Here is a 19,723-nt window from a genome sequence, read left to right as displayed (position 1 = left end):
CTGCCATGGGCAGGGACACCTCCCACTGGATCTGGTTGCTCAAAACCCCATCCAACTTGGCCTGGAACCCCTCCAGGGATGGAGCAGACACCACCGCTCTGGACAACCTGGACCAGGGCCTCCCCAACCTTGCAGGAGAACATTTCTCCACAAAATCTCATCTCAATCTCCCCTCTCTCAGCTCAAAACCATTCCCCCCCTCATCTCACCCCTGCACTCCCTGATCAAGAGCCCCTCCCTCAACCATTCCATTATTTATGATGCTCACACTAAGAAAACCACACAGACTTTTTCTTCTTTCAGTTACCAATTTAATAATAGAATTTTTCTTTAAAAACAAACCCTAAGCTCGTTGGGTTAAAGCTCAGTAAATTAAGTGCTTTTTGAAGGTTGTAGCTGTGATGCTACTCTGTGCGTTGAGGATCAGTAGTATCAGTGCAGGGCTGAGGAGAAGGCATCACTGCATGTAGGCATAGCGCCAGTCCGTCAGGGGCACATGTGTTTCTTTAATGGCCTGAGGAGAAGTCCAGCGCAGGATATAGTGGGGGCCACCAGGTTTGTCATTGGTGCCTGTTTCGGATGGAAAAGAAGCACCGAGACGGATGATGAGAGGCTTGCCCAGAGCGGCATGCAGCTTGGCACACAGCCACACAAGTAAGCACTGACTCCAGAAAGGAGTTTGTCATCTCACCTGAGATGCGGGAGCCTCCAAAGGGCTGCTGAGCCACAACAGCACCCGTCGACTTATCATTGATGTAGAAATTGCCAGCCGCGTTGCGCAGAAGCTTCCTGGCTTCATCGATGATCCTCCTAAGGAGGGACAAAAGTAGCTGTGACCATGACACCAACAGCAAACACTTGTGCAGAGACCTCTACTCTTCTGTAGTAATTAAAATTTGTGCAAAAAGCATCTTTGTGTTTCTTTTCTGGACTGCACATTGTTAGCACACAGAAATGAGTTGTGCATACTTAGAACTCAAATTATCCCCATTTTGTATTTCTTTTAGTTTGTTTCTCTTTTTACTGTTATAAATGAGGGTAATGATAACTTAAGGACATTTCCCTTTGAAGTTATGCTGCTCTCAAGCAGGAGGAGGGCTAAGAGGGCTGGGGACGCATCCTCCCGTACTGTCCAAACATCATCTTTGGGAAAGTTTACTACTGAAAAAACATTTTGGGGCTGAGAAACTACCTTAGATGCATCCCCTTTCCTCCTGAGCAGAAGGAGGGCTGAACGCAGTGGAAGCTTTGCAGGAAATACTTTCTTCCCCCCCTCACCACACAGCACAGGGGTTTGGAGAGAAGCAAGACAGAAGCTCACCCCAGAAGGGGAGAAGCATCTTCACTGGCTGGGGATGCGCAAGTCAGAGCAGGTTTTGGCACTCACTTCTCCTGGGCGAAGATTGCCCCCGTGAGGCCATAGGCCGTGCTAGTGTCGATCAGCTCCAGGACCTCCTTGTATCGCTTCTCTGGGTAGACGTAAACTGTCAGGACTGGGCCAAAAATTTCCTGTACAGAAGAAAAAAAATTAAGCACTCAGCAGGGACAGCCTCCAAAAATAAGTGAGGGGGTGCTTCAGCACCCGATTAGGTAAAACTGAGATCACTGACTCATGGAGCAGTTTGGGTTAAAAGGGACCCCAAAGCGCATCCAGTTCCAACCCCTGCCACGGGCGGGGACCCCTCCCACTGGATCAGGGGCTCCAAGCCCCATCCAACCTGACCTTGAACCCCTCCAGGGATGGGGCAGCCACCGCTTCCCTGAGCAACCTGGGCCAGGGCCTCCCCACCCTCACAGTAAAACATTTCTTTACAAGATCTCACCTCAATCTCCCCTTTTTCAGCCCAAAACCATTCCCCTCGTCCTATCCCTGCCCTCCCTGATCAAGAGCCCCTCTCCAGCTTTCCTGGAGCCCCTTTCAGCACTGGATGCTGCTCTAAGGTCTCCCCGCAGCCTTCTCTTCCCCAGGCTAAACAACCCCAACTCTCTTTGCCTGTCCTCAGATGGGCGGTGCTCCAGCCCTCAGATAATCTCCATGGACTCCTCTGAACTCACTCCAACAGCTTCCTGTCTTCCTGTGCCGAGGACTCCAGAACTGGATGCAGTGCTCCAGGTGGGGTCTCACGAGAGCCAAGCAGAGGGGCAGAATCCCCTCCCTTACCCTGTGGCCCCACATGGCTCTGGAAGCAGCTGATTTCTGGGCTGGAAGTGCACTTTGCCAGCCCATGTCGAGCTTCTCATCCACCAGCACCTCGAGCCCTTTTCCTAAGGGCTGCTCTCAATTCATTAATGTGATGATCCCTGCACCAACTTAACGTACAGCACTGCTCAACTCCTCTCTACAAGTCCAGCGGACAGTTTAGGATAGGGACCTGCAGCCCCTTTTGCACCTTTCCTGCCCCCTCCCTGCAAGCTGCTCTCACCTCTCTCATGATGGGATCCTGGGGGTCTTTGCTCTCCACGATGCAGGGCTCGATGAAGTACCCAACACTGTCGTCGCAGCCACCTCCTGCCAGGATGGTGAGGTTGGACGATTTCTTGGCATGCTCGATCCAATTCTTTATCCGTGCAAAAGACTGAAAAAAGGAGATAATTAAAAAGAAGAGTATGAGTTTGGGGGTTTAGAAGGAGATTTTGGCAACGCCTTTTAGGGCCACACTGCTCTTCTAGCATAGAAGAAGGAGCGTGAGACAGAAATCCAGCAACAGGCACTCTGAACTTTTTGTATGAGAGTTTCGCAGCAAAATAACCCACTTTTTAAGAAGGGCAGTGACTAAGACATGCAATACTCCAGTAGGGAGCAAAAGAGGGCTGCTAATCAGCTTAACTAATCACCAGTGTCCACACTTTGCTGTAAGCAATAAAACCCATTTAACCTAACACTAATGAAAGCCTAGTGGTGTTACCTCCTCACTGGAGTAGGAATGGGAGAGATGAGCTCACCTTATCATCAATCACCGCAGAGAAAAACGTCCCAAAGTCCTGGGCGGGCTGTAGGAAGCCAGAAAGGAGACAATGTAAGTACATATTATGCCAAAAAGCTACCTCAGAAATTAGGAGGAGATGAAGTTCCCCAACTAACACTTCCCCCTGCTCCAAACACAGCTGTGTTGGAGGGAGCAAGTTACTCCTTTTCAATTAGTCTGCAGCACTCGGCGACTCACACAATCCTTCCTGCAGACGCTGGCTACAAGTTAATTTCTAATCACTAAAAAAAGATGAAGGGGGGGCAGAGGGGCGGTGGTGGGGAGAACCAGTGGATAAAAAGCTGAGCTCAATAGGAATTAGTAGCCAGTTACCGCAGTCTCTAATCCCATCAACCACCCGCTGAGCCGCAAAGCCCTTCAGCAGCCCGGCAGCTCCACTCACGTCTCCCACTTTGATCTTCCCGTGCTCCTCCAGCAGTTTCTCTTTGATCTGGGGCCACAGCGAGTCTGGGGCATAGAGGCGGGAGCAAGCCGAGCACTTTTGGCCACCGTACTCGAAGGCTGAACGCAGGGTCCCGTTCACCACGCTGGCCACATCAGCCGAGCTGTGAACCAGGTGGAAGTTCTTCCCGCCACACTCTGGTGCCAGAAGAGGGAGGGAAGGGAGCAAGTAAGCGTTTGTCAGTGCTGCACCACCTAAAAAAAACATTAGCCACGGCCAGGTCCATGCAAGGGGCTTGGCCAATGCTTGCCCTGCCTGGTCCACAGTTCCTTGGGGAACAGGGACAACACCACAATCCCAGGGAGCACAACCCCAGAGCTGGAGCAGGTACAAAACTGGTGGAAAAGGGACAAACTTGAATTCCCAAACTCAGCGCGGAGGCTCTGCATCTTCAGAGCACCACCTCCTTCCACCCAAGTGACAGCTCCCCACCATGTTGAGCTGGTGGGAGCCAGTGCCATAAGTTCCTCCAAACACTCAGTGCACCCAGACAAACAAGCTTTACGCTTCTGACACAAGAGAGTGGACAGGATACAAGTTATGGCATCATTTGCTCTCTGCTTACAAGGAGGGGAATCCTAGCCACCACTTTACCCTCACCCCTGCATGGCCTCCCCATCAAACAAGGTGTAAGAAGCAGCAGTCACCTCCAGCCAGGCGTGGGAAATTGCGGTAGCGATCCAGGTTTTCAGATACCTGCTTCCAGAGCCTCTTGAAAGTCCTGGAAGAAAAAGGAGGAGTTGGTTAGTACACTCCTACTTTGCACAGGGCTGGCACTTGGAAAAAACACATCTGAAGAGTACCCTGCCTCCATCGCAAAGGACAGAATGCCCTGCAAATGGAAGAGAAGTTAGCTGAGAATGACACCTGAGGTATCAAAGCAATGGCGCTACAGAACAAACCACCTAGTTTTAAAAGTAAGAAACTGTTGCAGTGTCATAGGGAAGACACAGGAGCAGAAGTTTCTGGTCTTCCACCTTCCTTTCAGTCCTTGCAGTGACACACCAATGCTTTTTGGCTGCAAAACAACAAAAATGCTAATAACCTCCCACCAGGAGGCACAGCCACTAATGTTCATTTACGGACTTCCCACCTTTAAAGCATGGTGCTCATCAGACCATGTTTCTCAACGATGGAGCAAGGTCTGACAGCCCACTGCAGGCTGCAGCACCCTCAGCTTTGCCAACACACCCTTATGTACAGACAGGACACGAGTCTGCAAACCTACCTGGAGCTGGCATCGCTCTGCCAGGTTCATTAAGCCAAATTACAGCATCCCTGGGAGACAGGGCAGTAGCATGTGCAACTTAATCTATTCTCCATGCCTCAAGTTTAGTAACAGAACTGGCCACTATTAAAAAAGGAAGGGCTCTGTCTCAGAGTGCAGTGATAAGACAAGGGGGGATGGTTTTCAGCTGAAAGAGGGAAGACTGAGATGAGATCCTAGGGACAAATGTTTTGCTGTGAGGGTGGGGAGGCCCTGGCCCAGGTTGCCCAGAGAAGCGGTGGCTGCCCCATCCCTGGAGGGGTCCAAGGCCAGGTTGGATGGGGCTTGGAGCCCCTGATCCAGTGGGAAGTGTCTCTGCCCACGGCAGAGGGTTGGAATCAGATGGGCTTTGAGGTCCTTTCCAACCCAAACAATTCTATAATTCTATGATCGAAACGTACTTCGCGTTTATCGGTTTTAAAGCTCTTCCTTAATGACACTGCGTAAGGATGGTTGTTTACTGCCTGCTACCCTACTCAGCGCTGTCCTACATGTTCACAGGACCTGCAGATGAGCACCCAGCATTGTCTCCAGCCAGCGGCTCCTCGTCCCTCTACCCCCACCATTACTTCTCTCCCCAACGTACGGCACGCTGCCAGTGAAATTGAGCCCACAGAAGTGCTCAGAACTTGTGACAGCATCTCCAAACACAGGTCCATCTGCCGGCACAAACTGCACGACGTTGGGAGGGAGCCCAGCTTCAAGAAGGATCTTGTAGACGGCATAGCTGGAGAGTAGGGCAGTGTCACTGGGCTTCCACAGGACCACGTTTCCCTGCGGGAGAAAACAAATCAGCAAAGGAGGAACAGCTTCAGCCCAAACACAGGTAAGCAATGCTTCAATATTCTGGCCAAAGCCTGTCCCCACAGCCCATGGCAGATGGGACCGGAGCAATGGCACCTTTGGGCAATTCACACCTACTTTTTACCCTGGTTTTGAACAGCACTGTGATCGCACTGGTCAGCTTAGGGCACAAAAATCTCCCCTTTTCACACCCTCACATGTGGGGGACAAAGTTTTGCCTTCCCTAAGAGGAGCTGTAAACCATGGACCTCTTTTGCGTCATGGGAAATAGGACAGTGCTGCTAAGAAACATGCTTAGGACACTGGAAGTGCTGCCACTGGGTTTGCACAGGACCCAGCAAGTGTCTGTGCCAGCCAAAGCAGTGAAATAAAACCCCACACCCGGATTAATGTGCACAGGCAAACAGCACAACTGGCTGGAAAAAACAGCACTAAAATGCTAGCAGAGGCACCCACCTCTTTGGCTCCAGGCCACGGGCTCCATCCCTGTGTCACTGTCCCACTGCTTCATCCCCACCACACGGGACTGTGCAAGAGGGTGACAGCCCCAGGAAGCAGGAATGGGATTTTTGGACTCTGTCTCTGCTTTCCAGGGACTTGTGGTGCAGGCAAAGCTCCTTCCCCCCACACTAATCCTTCCAAACAACTGGGAAATCTATCTCAGGCCATGGTTGGAGACAGCATGCCCAGCAGCCTGGGTACTGGAAGCAGCAACTGCTCCATTCCCAAGGAAATTCCCACTCCCATGCTGCAATAGCATTACCTGCATAGATCTCTCCAGCTATTTAGACAAGACAATGTTTAATCCCCTGGGAAGCACACCGTGGGGACTAAAATGCAGCGGCTTTAATTAATATCCACCTATTAAGTACCATTTTCTCCTACATTTAATTCCAGGTATCCCCTGCTGCTGAGCTTCTCAAGTCCCCCACTGCTGCCCTGCTCCTTTGTGCCCCAGGCACAGGGCAAGCAGGGGGATTCCATCACATTGCAGCAGCCTGGTGGGAATTTATCGTCACACTCACGGAGAGAGAGGCGGATGCACTGCAGGATGCTCACAACAGTTCACCTGGACTTCCCAGCCCAGCAACGTCTGCCCACTCTGCGACGACTTCATAGAACAATTTGGGTTGGAAGAGACCTTAAAGACCATCCCATCCATGGGCAGGGACACCTCCTACTGGATCAGGCTGCCCAAGGCCCTATCCAACCTGGCCTTGAACACCTCCAGGGATGGGGCAGCCACAACTTCCCTGGGCAATGTGTTCCAGTGCCTCACCACTCTCCTGGTGAAGAAATTCTTCCTTATGTCAAGCCTAAATCTGCTCCTCTCCAGTTTATACTCGGTCTCCCTTGTCCTATCGCTGCAAGCCTTTGTGAACAGTCCCTCTCCAGCTTTCCTGTAGGCCCCTTTCAGGTACTGGAAGGTCTCTATAAGATCTCCTCAGAGCCTTCATCACCAAATGCCACAAAGCTAAGGACCATCCCCTGGGGATGGGATCCTGGGGTGGGAGGAATGCATCTCTCTCACCAAAAACCTTTCTTGCTCTGCATTAGCTCCCTTGTCTTCCTTCCTTCTCCCTATCCTCCCCTACAAAATCGATAGATTCAAGTGCTTCACCTTGAAAACGGCTTTTACAATATGACATTCCCAAATGAAAAGCTCAGTGTTCTCCCTTCCCACAGCCTCTTCCACCTCCAACAAAGGGCAGAGCGTCTGAACCTTAGGGCCAGGATGGAATCTGAGCCCAATTAGTGAAGAGCTCAGGACAATTTTGTGTTTTTTTCCCCACAGTGCAACAATAAATTAATTAATCCCAGCTCAAATTCCTCAGGTTATCAAAGCCTCTCCTCAAAACCCAACCTGCAAAGGCAGGCACTCCCTGCACTGGACATTAGGATGTGACACATACAGAAATGCTGTTTACCTTGACTTTTTGGACCATCTTTCAGGTCTGCAGGACCCCAGCTCAGTGCTAAATCACAGAATGGTTTGGGTTGGAAGGGACTTCAAAGCCCATACAGTTCTAACCCTCTGCCACGGGCCTGGACACCTCCCACCAGATCAGGTTGCTCCAAGCCCCATCCAACCTAGCCTTGAACACCTCCAGGGGTGGGGCAGCCATCACTGCTCCGAGTAACCTGTTCCAGTTAAAGACATTTCAATCTAACTGCAAGACAGCTGACTGAATTCAATGGCACCAGCAGGACCTCAGATGTGTCCTATCGACAGCACCAGAGAACAAGGGACACCAAATTCACTCCTTGCAGATCCCAAACCAGGCAAACTGCAGCCTGGGAGAGACTGGGTCCTGCTCTCAGCCTTCCTCCAGACTCTGCTCTCCATCTCTGGCTCTCCCAAAACCCCACCACCACACTCACCATCAGCGCCGGAGCCCCTGCCAGGTTGCCGCCGATGGCTGTGAAGTTGAAGGGAGAGACGGCTGCCACGAAACCCTGCGAGCAGGAGAGGAAAGGGAGTGATGGGCGCATGCCTCCTCTCAGTGTGGTGTGACACCGCAGCTTGAGGCAAGAAAGGAGATGCAGGAGGAGTGGCACATTCCCTCACCTCCAGCCCCCTGTAGACCATGCTGTTAGTGCTGACATCCACGCTGATGGGCTGGCTGTTCTCCAGCTCTAGAGCGTACTTGGCATTGAATCGGAAGAAGTCTATCAGCTCCGCAGCAGCATCAATTTCTGCCTGGATGACTGTTTTACCCTGCCGGGAGAGGTAAAAGCACTGAGGGGAGGGCAAGGAGTGGGGAAATGCAGCAGCTCGGAGTCTGTGCTGCCATTCAGTGAAACCTGGACAGCCCAGAGAGAAACCCAATGAAGTTCAACAAAGGCAAGTGCAGAGTCTTGCACCTGGGGAAGAAAAACTCCATGAACCAGTATAGGTTAGGGGCTGACCAACTGGGAAGCAGCTTTGCAGAGATGGACCTGGGAGTCCTGGTGGACAATAAGCTGACTATGAGCCTCTTTCCTGTGAGGGTGGTGGAGCCCTGGAACCGGCTGCCAGGGAGGGTGTGAAGTCTCCTTCTCCAGAGGGATCTAACCCACCTGGACACGGCCCTGTGCCATTGCTGGAGGTGCCCCTGCTGTACCCAGGGTGGGACTGGATGAGCCTCAAAGGGCCCTTACCACCCCACCATGGTGTAATCCTGGGATTCTGTGATCCAGATGTGGTTTGTCGGTTGGCTTTTCCATGCAGACCACTCACTCGCTTCAGAAGGAGCAAGCCCCCATCTTCTCTGCACTGAGCAGAGCCAAAGCAGCCCGTACCCATGCGAGGAGACATCACATACCTCCACGTTCCCTCAGTGCCTTTCAGTGCCTCCTCTAGGAAAGCCATGGCCACTGGGGTGTTTCAAAAGGGTAAACCTGGATAATCACAGCTCTCCACATCAGCTGATCATGGTCCCACGACACTGGACTCTCAGCCTCACATCCCTTTTTTCTCAATAAAGGATCAGTCTGTATCCCCATGTAGTACAGGAACTTCTAACATTACAGACGTTCCCACCACCACCAAGTATCCTAGCAGCTATTCCTGTCATGCTTCCCCAGCTCCTGGCTCCCCAAATTCCCTCCTGCACACCCCAGTGTGTGGAGGATCAATCCTGCAACCCACTGACCTGCCCGATCATGGTTTTTGCCAGTACTTCTGCTCGCCTCGGGCCACTCAGCATGTCAGCCGCCTTCAGAAAGATCTGAGCCCGGTCCTGGACAGGTTTCAGGTCCCATTCCTTCCTTGCTGCCAAAGCGGCATTAATGGCTTTGTTAATGAGCTCCTGCGGAAGAGAAGGGGAAAGGCAGCAAGGAGGGAATGCAGCAGCTGTGAGGCTGTGCTGCCATTCAGTAAGACCTGGATAGGCAGTCGGCCAGAGAGGAACCTCATCAGGTTCCAACTACGCCTCCATCACCAGGTCAGAGGGGACAGCGAGCAGACATCCACCCACAGGCACAAATCACAGCAGCCACCTTCCCATCAGAACCCCAAATTTGCAGCTCCTGGTACCAATTTCATAGAATCATGGAATAGTTTGGGTTGGAAGGGACCTCAAAGCCCATCCAGTTCCAACCTCCACTGGAGACATTCCACTGGATCAAGGTTTTTTTTCTCCAGGACCCCTGGGACTCAGGAAACCAACATTTGCTCCTGGAGCCTCACACTCACAATCTGAACAGTGACTTGCGTTTCATCCAGACTTCCCACCACCAATCTCAAAGTACAAGTCCCGCTGTGAGACGGTGCTTGCTAAATGCAGGCAAAGCGCTACTGCTTCCTCCCTTGGAAAACACGAAAGGAAGAGGGAAGGCAGCAAGGCACGCTTACCTTGTCGGCGTAGCAATACTTGGCCACCTTGTGCGCATGGTTGAATGGCTGAAAAAGAAGTTATCAGCTCAAGAGAGCTCCCTCCTACTGGGTGCATCTCCCTGCTTCCTAAAGGAAGAAGAGTTTTCTCCCAAACTCACCGACAGCTGGTACCGCACCGTCGGAGTCCACACCTCTTCTCCCCCGATCACACAAGGGATGGCTTCTGTCTTGCCCTTCAGGTCAGCGAGCGCCTAAGGAAGAGGAGGAGAGGTTGGTGGTGGAAACCACACACCCAGACCTCCCTCAGCCACCACCTCTCCAACCATGCCCCCACCAGCCCCAGGAGCAAAGGGAAACCTGGGGACAAGCTTCCTTCACTCCCCTGGGAATGGTCTGCCCACAGGCTGAGGAATACGAAGGACAACTCCAACTGCCCCAAAGGGAAGGAGTAGGTGCTGGGGAGGATGGGGCTTTCTCCCAGCCAGAACCAGAAGCACAACCTAGGACCATAAAGACCCCAAGAGCTGTTCCCTGTGGCGGTACCTTCTGAAGTGCTGCTCGCTCAGGGCTCCCGGGCTTAAACTCAAGGATGGGCTCGTTGGTCACCTGAATGGCCAGGCGATGCTGCCATCTCTGCCTGGGAGAGGAGACAGGCAGATGCTGAATTCCCCCAGGCTTCTTCCTTCCATCCACGCCCTGAGCTCCAGGTAACACGTGTTTTATCACTTTCACACCATGTCCCCTGGTCAAACCACCCATGGCACATTATTAACCCTGCACTCCATCCCATCAGATGACAATGCTGGAGCCAGGAGTTGAGTCTGGATGTAGCTCCCACCCGGCTCTCCCTACTCTGTGCTATGAAATGGTGCTGAAAAGGGGATTTGCAGGACAAGCTCAAAATCAATGAGGTTTGATCCAATATGCCTCCAGCTCCTGGCGAAGTCCACAGTGCAGGGGCAAAAGCTGGGCTGGCTGCTCTCCAGTGAGCACTTGGACCTTGGCACCTTTGGGTTAAGGCCTTTCCCAACCTCATGTCAGCGTTAAACTGCCTTAAATTGCCTGTTTGGGCAATACTGCAGCAAAAAAAGGGGCAAGAAAACAAAAAGAAGCAGATGGACAGCTAGGACTTGGCAGTGAGGAAGGTGCTGAGCAAAGGGAGGGCTGGGCTAGCAAAAGCAAATAAAGGCAATGCACAGCAAAGTGGCCTCTGAGCCCCCAACCCAAGGTTCGGCCCCTGCCATGCGTGAGGGGCTGCAAGGAAGGGGTGCAGGGATAGGGGCTGTTTGGAGGGGCTGGGGGGGACCTGGGAGGAAGGGGATGGGGACGGAGGGGAGGGAAAGGACCCTCGGGGGAAGAGATGGGAACAGGAAACGGACAGGTACGGGGCAGGGGACGGAGGAGAAGGGAGGGAAGAGACCTTCGGGAGAAGGGGACGGAAGAAAAGGGCTAGGGAAGAGGAAGGGACAGGGAACAGGGAAAGGGAACGATAGAAAAAGAACAGAGACGGGGGTGGGGGGGAAGGGGAAAGGGCAGGGACGGGGAAAAGGGACGGGGAGGGGGGGAATGGGACGGGGACGGTGGGGGAAAAGCGAAGAAGAAAGGGGCAGAGAAAACGGACAGGGGAAAAGGAACCGGGACAGGGGAAAAGGAAAGTGAGAGGGATAGAGAGAGAGCAAGAAACAGGCGAGGAAAAGGAACAGTGACCCTCGTGAGAAGGGGACAGAAGGGCCTGCCGGGACCCTGGGCGGAAAGGGAGGCAAGAGCAGGAGGGCTGAGGAGGGTTAGGGCCGCCCCGCTCACCCGCGGCCCCGCAGCCCCCGCAGCGCTGCCCACATCGCGGCTCCGCGGCCCGACCCGCGGCCGCGCCCAACGCACCGGGGGGGGACACGACGACGCTGGACGATACCATTGCATAAAACAGCAAACAAAACTGGGGGGGAGGGGGCGGGCGAGCTACGGCCGGGGCGGCTCCATGAACAGGCGCAGTAATGGGGGAGGCCTCCCGCCCCGCGGCGGCAGTGCCGTGTCCCGGGGTGCTGCCCCCACCCCTCCCGGCGCGTTGGTATCGCCCGGGCGGCGGGCACGGGGGAGGGGCGGGCGCGCCGTGCGCTGGGTGCAATTAAAGCAATTAAAGCGCACCCAATCAAACCAATAGCGGGGATACCGGCTGGGCCGGGCGGGACGAGGGGAAAGGGAGAAGCGAAGGCTCCAGGGACGCCTTAGAGCAGCTTCCAGCGCTGAAAGGGGCTCCAGGAAAGCTGCGGAGGGGCTCTGGATCAGGGAGTGCAGGGAGAGGATGAGGGGAACGGTTTTCAGCTGAAAGAGGGGAGATTGAGATGAGATTTTGTGGAGAAATGTACTCGTGCGAGGCTGGGGAGGCCCTGGCCCAGGCTGCCCAGAGCAGTGGGGGCTGCCCCATCCCTGGAGGGGTTCCAGGCCAGGTTGGATGGGGCTCGGAGCAAAGTGATCCAGTGGGAGGTGTCCCTGCCCATGGCGGGGGGTGGGACTGGATGGGCTTTGAGGACCCTTCCAACTCACACCCTTTTGTGATTCTGTTTTAACCCAAAATGGGGGCCAGACACAGCTGGTTCTTGCAGGGAGTGTTTATTTTCATTTCCCAGAAAGGACACAGTGACAAGTGTCCTTCTGCAGGGATCCCTATTGTTTAACATCTTTATTGCAGACGTGGACACTGTGGTTGAGGGCACCCTCGGCAAGTTTGCCAATGACACCAAGCTGTGCAGCGCTATCAATGCACTGGAAGGATGGTTTCAGAAGGATCTGGAGAGAGGTGACCATGTGAAACTCGTGGAGTTGAACAACACAACGCCAAGCATGAGGTCCTTCCTGTGTCTGGGTTGGGGCAATCCCAAGCACAAATCCAGGCTGGGCAGAGAATGGATTTGGAGCAGCCCTAGGAGAAGGACTTAGGGCACTGGGGGAGGAGAAGCTCAGCGTGAGCTGGCAACATGTGTGCACAGCCCAGCAAGCCAGACCGTGTCCTAGGCTGTATCCTGGGACCAGCAGGGCAAGGGAGGGGATTCTGTCCCTCTCATTCTCTTTTCTTTGGAACTGGATGGGCTTTGAGGTCCCTTCCAACCCAAAGAATTCTATAATTCTATGTTATCAGCATTTTAGGAGTGGCAGGTGGACCCCAAGCCACAGCTGGGGTCCAGGGAGAGTGGGAGATTCCCTGTGTCCTTCCAGATGCAAGGGCACGAGCATCTTCTGCCCCAAAAGCTGCTTTGCAACCCTGGAATTAACACCCACAGACATCAACCAGGAGTTCAGTATTTATTTTATAGGTTTTTTTTTCCTTGTAACCAGAGAAGGACTGTGACCCATTTTCATTGCCAAGCTCCCACGTGCCCCTTTTTATTGAAAAGTCAATAGGTCGAGCGCCAAAGGATGAACTCGCTGCGAAGGGGCAGCACGGCCTAGGACGGACAGATAGACGCGGAATGGGAGGCCAGGTGTACAGGGAGCCGGAGAGCAGACCTGGAAGGGGTCAGTGGGGGTGGTTTTGGCACTAAAAAAGGAAAATGGAGATAATCCACTGTAACTCAGAGGAGTGTGAATGCGTCTGGCTCTGGCTGCGGGTGTTTCTTGGTGCCACTGCTGAAGTGGATTAGGTATCCAAAGGCTTTGATGGTTTGAAGTCCACCACCTCTTGGTCTGCTTGCAAATTCCCAGCACAGCCTTCCAGCCACAGAAGAAATTGATTTGCATCTCGACTCCGGAGCAAGCTTGGGAGCTGGTCCATCCTTCATCCTTTCCTCACCAGAGATGATATAGCATCATCAGTTCAGTCTTTTTCTTTAAAAGAAGCTAATATACAGAATATAAAGCACAATATTTACAACAGTACAGTAAACAGTTCATTTCCACGCTGATCAGTAGTCTGTTTGAAGGTGTATAAAAGAAATTCTTATGTGACCTAAGAGGAACTGACAAGAAGTGACACAGCATGGGGACAGAGTCATCAATACCCTCCACTTAAACACATTAAATAATAAATAATCATTTTTGGTAGAACTTAGCTACGTACACTTTCGCTGCAGATAAGGCGTTTCAAGGACTGAATTGCCTGTGTTTCAGTGAAGCCACGTTACACAAAAAGTGTGGCTGGTGACCAAGCTTTTCCTCATCCTCAGTCCTCTCTAATAAGAAATGAACTTTAGGATTTCAGATGAAATCTGTGCAGGGATCATCACTCTGGGCAGCAAACAAACCACAGACGCAGGATTTGGGGCATGGTGGGACTGGGATGTTCTGCCAGGGAGGTCACATTGGTTTGAGGCTACCCCAGGGTTTGTTCTAAGCATTAATAACATGATTTCCTCCACAGACAGGGCCAGCCAGACCTACATGTACCACCTTTGCTTACAGACATGCTTCACTGCTCGAGTGCCTCAAATTAGGAAAGAATCGTCATTTCTACACTCATCAGATACCAAATTCATTGCTTCTTCAAAAGAGAAGCTTTGAAAAGCTCCTGCAATGCAGAAGGGTCAGCAGACACTGAACTACAAACAAAACCAGACAAAGAAATAACCACGCATTTCTTCTCTTCTCTGCCAAAGACTTGGGTTCCAACCTTCCATGCTCCCCTCTCTGGAAACAGGATGGTAATAAGAGTTTGGCAGGTGCTGTTTTGAGTCCACCTCCAAATCCAGCATTATTAACACCAGGATGCGATGTGTAGCCACAAATGGCTATTTCTTTTCTCATTTCAAATTCAAACTGATAGAAGTTACATTCTATCTAAAGCTTAAAAATCAAGCATTTGGGTGACTTAAAGATTTTTAAAACCTGTGTCTTTCCTGGAACCAAGTCCTGGACCAGTGCAAACGAATAAAAACCAGAAGTCCTGCAGCAACATGTGGAAAATCCTCGTGAGGGTATTATTACAGCAAGGAAGCATTACCGTTCCTCAATTTTGCTGTGATAAATCGTTCTTTACACATTCAGCTCTGGTTTAGTAGTGGACAGTAGTTGGACTCTGTGATCTCAAAGGTCCTTTCATAGAATCATGGAATGGTTTGGGTTGGAAGGGACTTCAAAGCCATCCAGTTCCCTCCCCTGCCACAGGCAGGGACCCCTCCCACTGGCTCAGGGGCTCCAAGCCCCATCCAACCTGGCCTGGAACCCCTCCAGGGATGGGGCAGCCACCAATGCTCTGGGCAACCTGGGCCTCCCCACCCTCGTCAAAAATTTCTTCCTAATCTCCAGTCTAAATCTTCCCCCTTCCAATTAAATGCCATTCCTCCTCATCCTATACACTCCAGGCCCTTGGAAAAAGCCCCTCCCTTTCCTTCTTATAGCCCCCCCTGTGGTAAATGATTCTATGATTCTAAAATGAAGCACTCTCAGATGTGAAACCCCATCAGAGACTTCCCAGTATTACAATTCTCCTCCTTGCGTGCTCCAACACAAACAATCTTTCCCGTTTTTCCAGAGCCAAATGAAACAGAAGGAAATAGCTGCTTTCCTGAGAGTGCAGCGCTGTGGCACGGCTGTGAGCACCCAACCGCCCGCCACGGCTTTCCGCAGCCAGCCTCGGAGCGATAACCCCATGTGTATTTATGGTGGCAGGAAGGATTATGCAAAAAAAAAAAAAATCTCAAATCAGCAACTTTCGATCTATATTCAGGCACAATTCTGCATTTTGTTTCATCAAATTAATTCCAAGTTATACGGGCGTAGACATTCTAACCAGGTAGAACACAAAGCCCACTCTGGGGCACCTGGTGCTGCAATCCCCTGGAGATTTAGGGGGACAAGAATGCCTGGGAATCAGGGAAAAATAAAACCCAGGGGAAACAGCAATAATTCTGCAGTTGCAGATCAGCTGTTAGCCTGTTCGGCTTTCCCTCTTGCTCCAAGGAAGCGCTAGCGAGTACTCACAGCCATACCTGTCGGATATTTTCATGGAGAATTTGGAATTCCATCAGAGCAGAGGAATCTTTCCACGGGAATAATTGCATTCGCGAACAGAATTCTGTTTGCGCTTTAAAAACTTCTAATAAAAATAGAATATATATTGTGTTTTTATAAATAGATTACACATTTAGCTTAGATGAGTTTCATTACATTCCCTGCCCCAACACTTTGTTTTTAAAGAATTTTGCTTTTTCCCTTGTGTGAACTAATCACTAAGCCTTTGAAAAACAAACAAAAAAACATTTTACCACATTATCCTTTGGACATTTTTGAACATGCATCTACAAAAGCAACTGCCGTTTGTGTACTGAAAACATGTATTTGTTTGTACAAACCCATTTTAGGAATTTGATCTTTTGTTACATCGCTAACAAGCAAAAAAATTTGCTTCCTTGAAATTCCCCTTTTAAAAAATGAGAAAGAATGAGGAGGATTTTCTGATTTTAAGTCTAAAAAAGTGTCAATATGACACCACTTTGAGAATAGAAAACAAAAATAAAGTATTTACAGCTTTACAAAGGAAAAAGAAAGAGGTCATCAAAATCATTTCCAGCATTGTCACTGTTTGTTTCTGGCAAGCTTTTGATCCGGTTTCCATACAGCGGTTACAGCCGACAGGGCAGGACCGTCGTCAGCTACATCAGCAGCATTGCTTGAGACCATACCAACAACCTCCGAGGGAAACTACCGAGGACCAACCCTCCCAACTCCCGAGAGGCTGATCCACCCAGTCCTAAACAGCCTTAATGAAAACAAAACCCCACTCCCGAGTATGAAAACACCTTTTCTTCTTTAAAAATGGATTACGTATGGTTACAAGAAATAGACACCAACCACCATGGCAAGTCACCATCATACACATCACCATCGTACACATGATTCCTATACCCGCTACTATAGACCCCCACCCCTTATACTTACCAACAAGTACGGATGCTCAGAATTATGGCTATGAGAGGAACCGCAGGTTACAGCTACCTTGTTCGGCAGCTGAATTTCTGCCTCCTCACTTGGCTCTCGCTGTCAAACTGAGGATACTCTTCTCTATCCTCAAGATAGAGAAGCCTTTTCCCTACTAGGACACTGAGTTTGAAAGAAAAATCAAAAGAGCAGCAGCGAAGCCGGACGGCTGTTAGAATTGCTCAACTTCTCCAGTACCAAAGAGCATTTCCTAACTGAGGAGAGCTGCACGACAGCCTCTGATGAGGCTGATTCACTGTGCAAGTCAATTGCTTAACAATGCCTCCACCAAAGTCACTAAAGCATTACAGACATTCAGCTTTGGCAGACAGTTTCTCAGCCTGGTGAGAAACCACATATTAGCAGCTGAAGTTCATACAGGCTTGAAAACCTTTAGACTACTTTATTGAAAACATGCAGTCCTAGCCCCCTCAAAAAATACCCTATCTCTTGCTCCCTCCCACCTACCCCAGCTCGCAGCCCTAGCGAACATGGCATTTACCACTTTCGCCACCTAAGAAATAACAGGAATGAGCACTTTGGAATGAGATTTCTTTTCCAGCCAAATGTTATCTACATTTACATGGTGAAACATGCTTTGGAAGAGCCCCTAGCCCACATCCCAGGAACCAAGAAGTTGCTGGCTACTCTGTAACTGCACTGAGTATTTCAGTCAGTAAGGAAACCACAAGAACATCCTTGGATCTATTTTCTTGGATAGAAACCATCAATTGTGGATTACAGCTCCACACTGTGGATCCAGATGGGTCATCCTGGTACTCCTGCCCACTCTGAAAAACACAGGGAGCCCATTTGCTTCATATGGCCTAAAAGCACCAACATGTCCCAGCAGGAGATGGATCCAAACAGCAATGGAACTCCCAGCAGCACCACAGGAGACTCCAACTGAGAAGAGATTTCTACACCCACAGTACCAGTGCCCTCTGAGGTCCTGCCCCTCTGCACAGCTGCACAAAATGGAGAGGCATTTCCACCCTGGAATGTGTCCCTTGCCGAGACAATTGTGCTTTTTTTTGGAAAAAGCATCACTGTTCTACGCTGGCTGAATGCTTATGATGCAACCCCACTGATTCTGGATTGATGCATAAGAGAGGCTTGGAAAGAATACTCAGGAAACTGAAAAGAGTGGCCAGCTCACCTTTACATAACACTGAGAGGGTGCTTTAATTGGGAATTTCCCTGTCCAGTCCTAGCACTGCTCCCACACAGCAGTTTCTAAGCTTCCTGGCAGGAAAAAGAATACATTTGGTATTTATTCCAAGTCTTGCAACTGCTATTTAACTACAGTCACCTTTAGACAGTATTAACTACACTTTCAGGCTTGGTCTGCAAAACCAACAAAACATTATTGGCTGAGGTTTTATACCCTGTTTTTACCTGGCTGAGGTGCTACGGTTCCCATGAATAACCATGAACAGCTTGATGATGCCAGCGTTCCCTCTGGTACCACCAAGTGATCTGACTTTTGGTGCAGCTTTCTCCTGCGAAAAGGATCAACAAACCTAGGTCTTCCCACTTTCTCACAAAGAAAGCATGTGCCTGTTCTTCCCCAATTCTAGGGCAGCAGTAGGTTGGGATTCACATTACTACACCCAGAAAAGGATTACACTGTTTTCCCATGTTCAGCTTCTTGGAAAAACAGTGGTTGGAACTCTCCCAGTGTCATGTCTCCAGCCTACATCTACACCACCACTTCAACCATCCCGCTCCAAACATCATGAAAGCAGCATAAAATGGAGTTCTCTCCCTGTCAGCAAAGTAAAATCTGCAAACACTATGGTTTGAAAACAAATAATTCCTGAAAAAAGAAAACCAGAACACCACGGGAACTGAAGGGCTGATTCCCCTCTTAACCCAATCCCTGGAAACAAAGGCATCGTGATACCACGTTCCTCCTCAAAAGAAGCTCTACAGGTAACTAACGTGTGCAAATGTGGTTTTAGCTTTCCTTTCCCGAAAGATAACCGCAGCCCAGCAGGGACCAAACATTCCATATAAATAAGGCGAGCTTTTTGTTTTTGCATAGTAGTGTCATCAGTGATGGTCCTCCCACCCCGCCCCCTTTGTCCGCATGCTTCGCCACCGAGCTCCCACCTGATCTCAGCAGAAAGATGCACAAGCTCCTCCACCCAGGAAGACAGAATGAAGACATTCCTTTTAATATTGTAGAACTGCTTAATCCTAAAAGCTGTCTCTAAATCCGCTATTATTTTTACATGGTTACGGTTCAATTTGGAGGCATCCCTTTTTGTGCCAGACATTGGTAATTGTACCAGAATTGCCTTGGGTTCGCTTCTCCTCTTGCCAGCGTTCCCTTTGTCAATCAGTGCAGCAGTTCAATAAAACCATAAGCTTATTGGAACACCCAGAGCCTTTGCAGCACCATTTTCTGCTGCTATCAGGTTCGTTTGGTTTTTGTTTTTTTTTTAAATAATACTTTTTTTATAAAAACACCTGCTATTAATATTCCACTGGAGCTCAAAGTGGCTCAGCTTGGGGCAAAGGCACAATTAAAATACCATGTTTTCTTACAGGACTCTGCGTTCACGATTTGTGTAACAATAGAAATTTACAGCACCAATCCTCGGGTGGGGCGGGGATGCGTGTAGGAATAAGTCCTTAAAAACCCTGTGCAAGGGCTTAGAAGTCTTTTTCTTTCCCTCCGATGAATTGTTTTTTAATCTTTTCTTATATCTTCCCTTTCACTAGAATGCTCCAGCTGCGTATCAGCTGACCATGGGCTCCACGTCCGTCTCTCTGTCCAACTCATCCTGAATTTCATCTGTGTTTCCTGAGTCGCTGCTGGCTACAGAGCTGGGAGATGGAGAATTTCTGCAGAAAAATTCAGAGAAGGGTTTAGATTAAAAAATAAATACCACTGACAGAAGAAAAAAAGAAACCTTTAAGAAAATGTTCATTTTTAGTTCACAAAACAATTTAAAATATCACAGAATCCTGGAATGGTTTAGGTTGGAAGG

The 19,723-nt window shown here is 50.3% G+C and overlaps 2 protein-coding genes across 3 annotated transcripts in view; both read right to left on the bottom strand.

The window, feature by feature from the left end:
- Positions 1-243: 243 nt before the first annotated feature.
- Positions 244-11,714, bottom strand: ALDH4A1 (aldehyde dehydrogenase 4 family member A1). Of its 2 annotated transcripts, XM_054086058.1 has the most exons (15): positions 11,622-11,714; positions 10,362-10,455; positions 9,977-10,069; positions 9,837-9,884; positions 9,136-9,291; positions 8,070-8,219; positions 7,883-7,957; positions 5,283-5,470; positions 4,077-4,150; positions 3,370-3,566; positions 2,944-2,991; positions 2,424-2,576; positions 1,388-1,509; positions 692-810; positions 244-570 (listed from the first exon to the last, which is right to left on the bottom strand). In XM_054086058.1, the coding sequence occupies exons 1-15, from the start codon at positions 11,654-11,656 to the stop codon at positions 458-460; spliced, it is 1,665 nt and encodes a 554-aa protein (XP_053942033.1). In that variant the 5' UTR covers positions 11,657-11,714; the 3' UTR covers positions 244-457. The 2 variants fall into 2 exon arrangements, 1 of the variants encoding a protein (XP_053942033.1); XR_008453258.1 differs by lacking the exon at positions 244-570 and having other exon boundaries at positions 1,322-1,509.
- Positions 11,715-13,107: 1,393 nt separating this feature from the next.
- Positions 13,108-19,723, bottom strand: part of IFFO2 (intermediate filament family orphan 2) — a 48,399-nt gene continuing 41,783 nt past the window's right edge. The window contains exon 9 of the mRNA XM_054085780.1: positions 13,108-19,577. Coding sequence (XP_053941755.1) covers positions 19,472-19,577 — 106 coding nt within the window. The 3' untranslated portion in view covers positions 13,108-19,471. The remainder of the gene's footprint in view (positions 19,578-19,723) is intronic.

Source organism: Cuculus canorus, chromosome 21, assembly GCF_017976375.1.
Source record: "Cuculus canorus isolate bCucCan1 chromosome 21, bCucCan1.pri, whole genome shotgun sequence".
Lineage (NCBI taxonomy): Eukaryota > Metazoa > Chordata > Aves > Cuculiformes > Cuculidae > Cuculus > Cuculus canorus.
This window is presented reverse-complemented; position numbering and strand designations above follow the sequence as displayed.

What these genes read in the sequence shown, in the direction of transcription:
- ALDH4A1 (XM_054086058.1), bottom strand. Translation starts at nt 11,656, where the DNA reads ATGTGGGCAGCGCTGCGGGGGCTGCGGGGCCGCGG. An exon ending in AGCGAGCAGCACTTCAGAAG is followed by an intron (nt 10,070 to 10,361) that starts GTACCGCCACAG and finishes CCTCTTCCTTAG; the next exon opens with GCGCTCGCTGACCTGAAGGG. An exon ending in TTTCCCACGCCTGGCTGGAG is followed by an intron (nt 3,567 to 4,076) that starts GTGACTGCTGCT and finishes TTCTGGCACCAG; the next exon opens with AGTGTGGCGGGAAGAACTTC.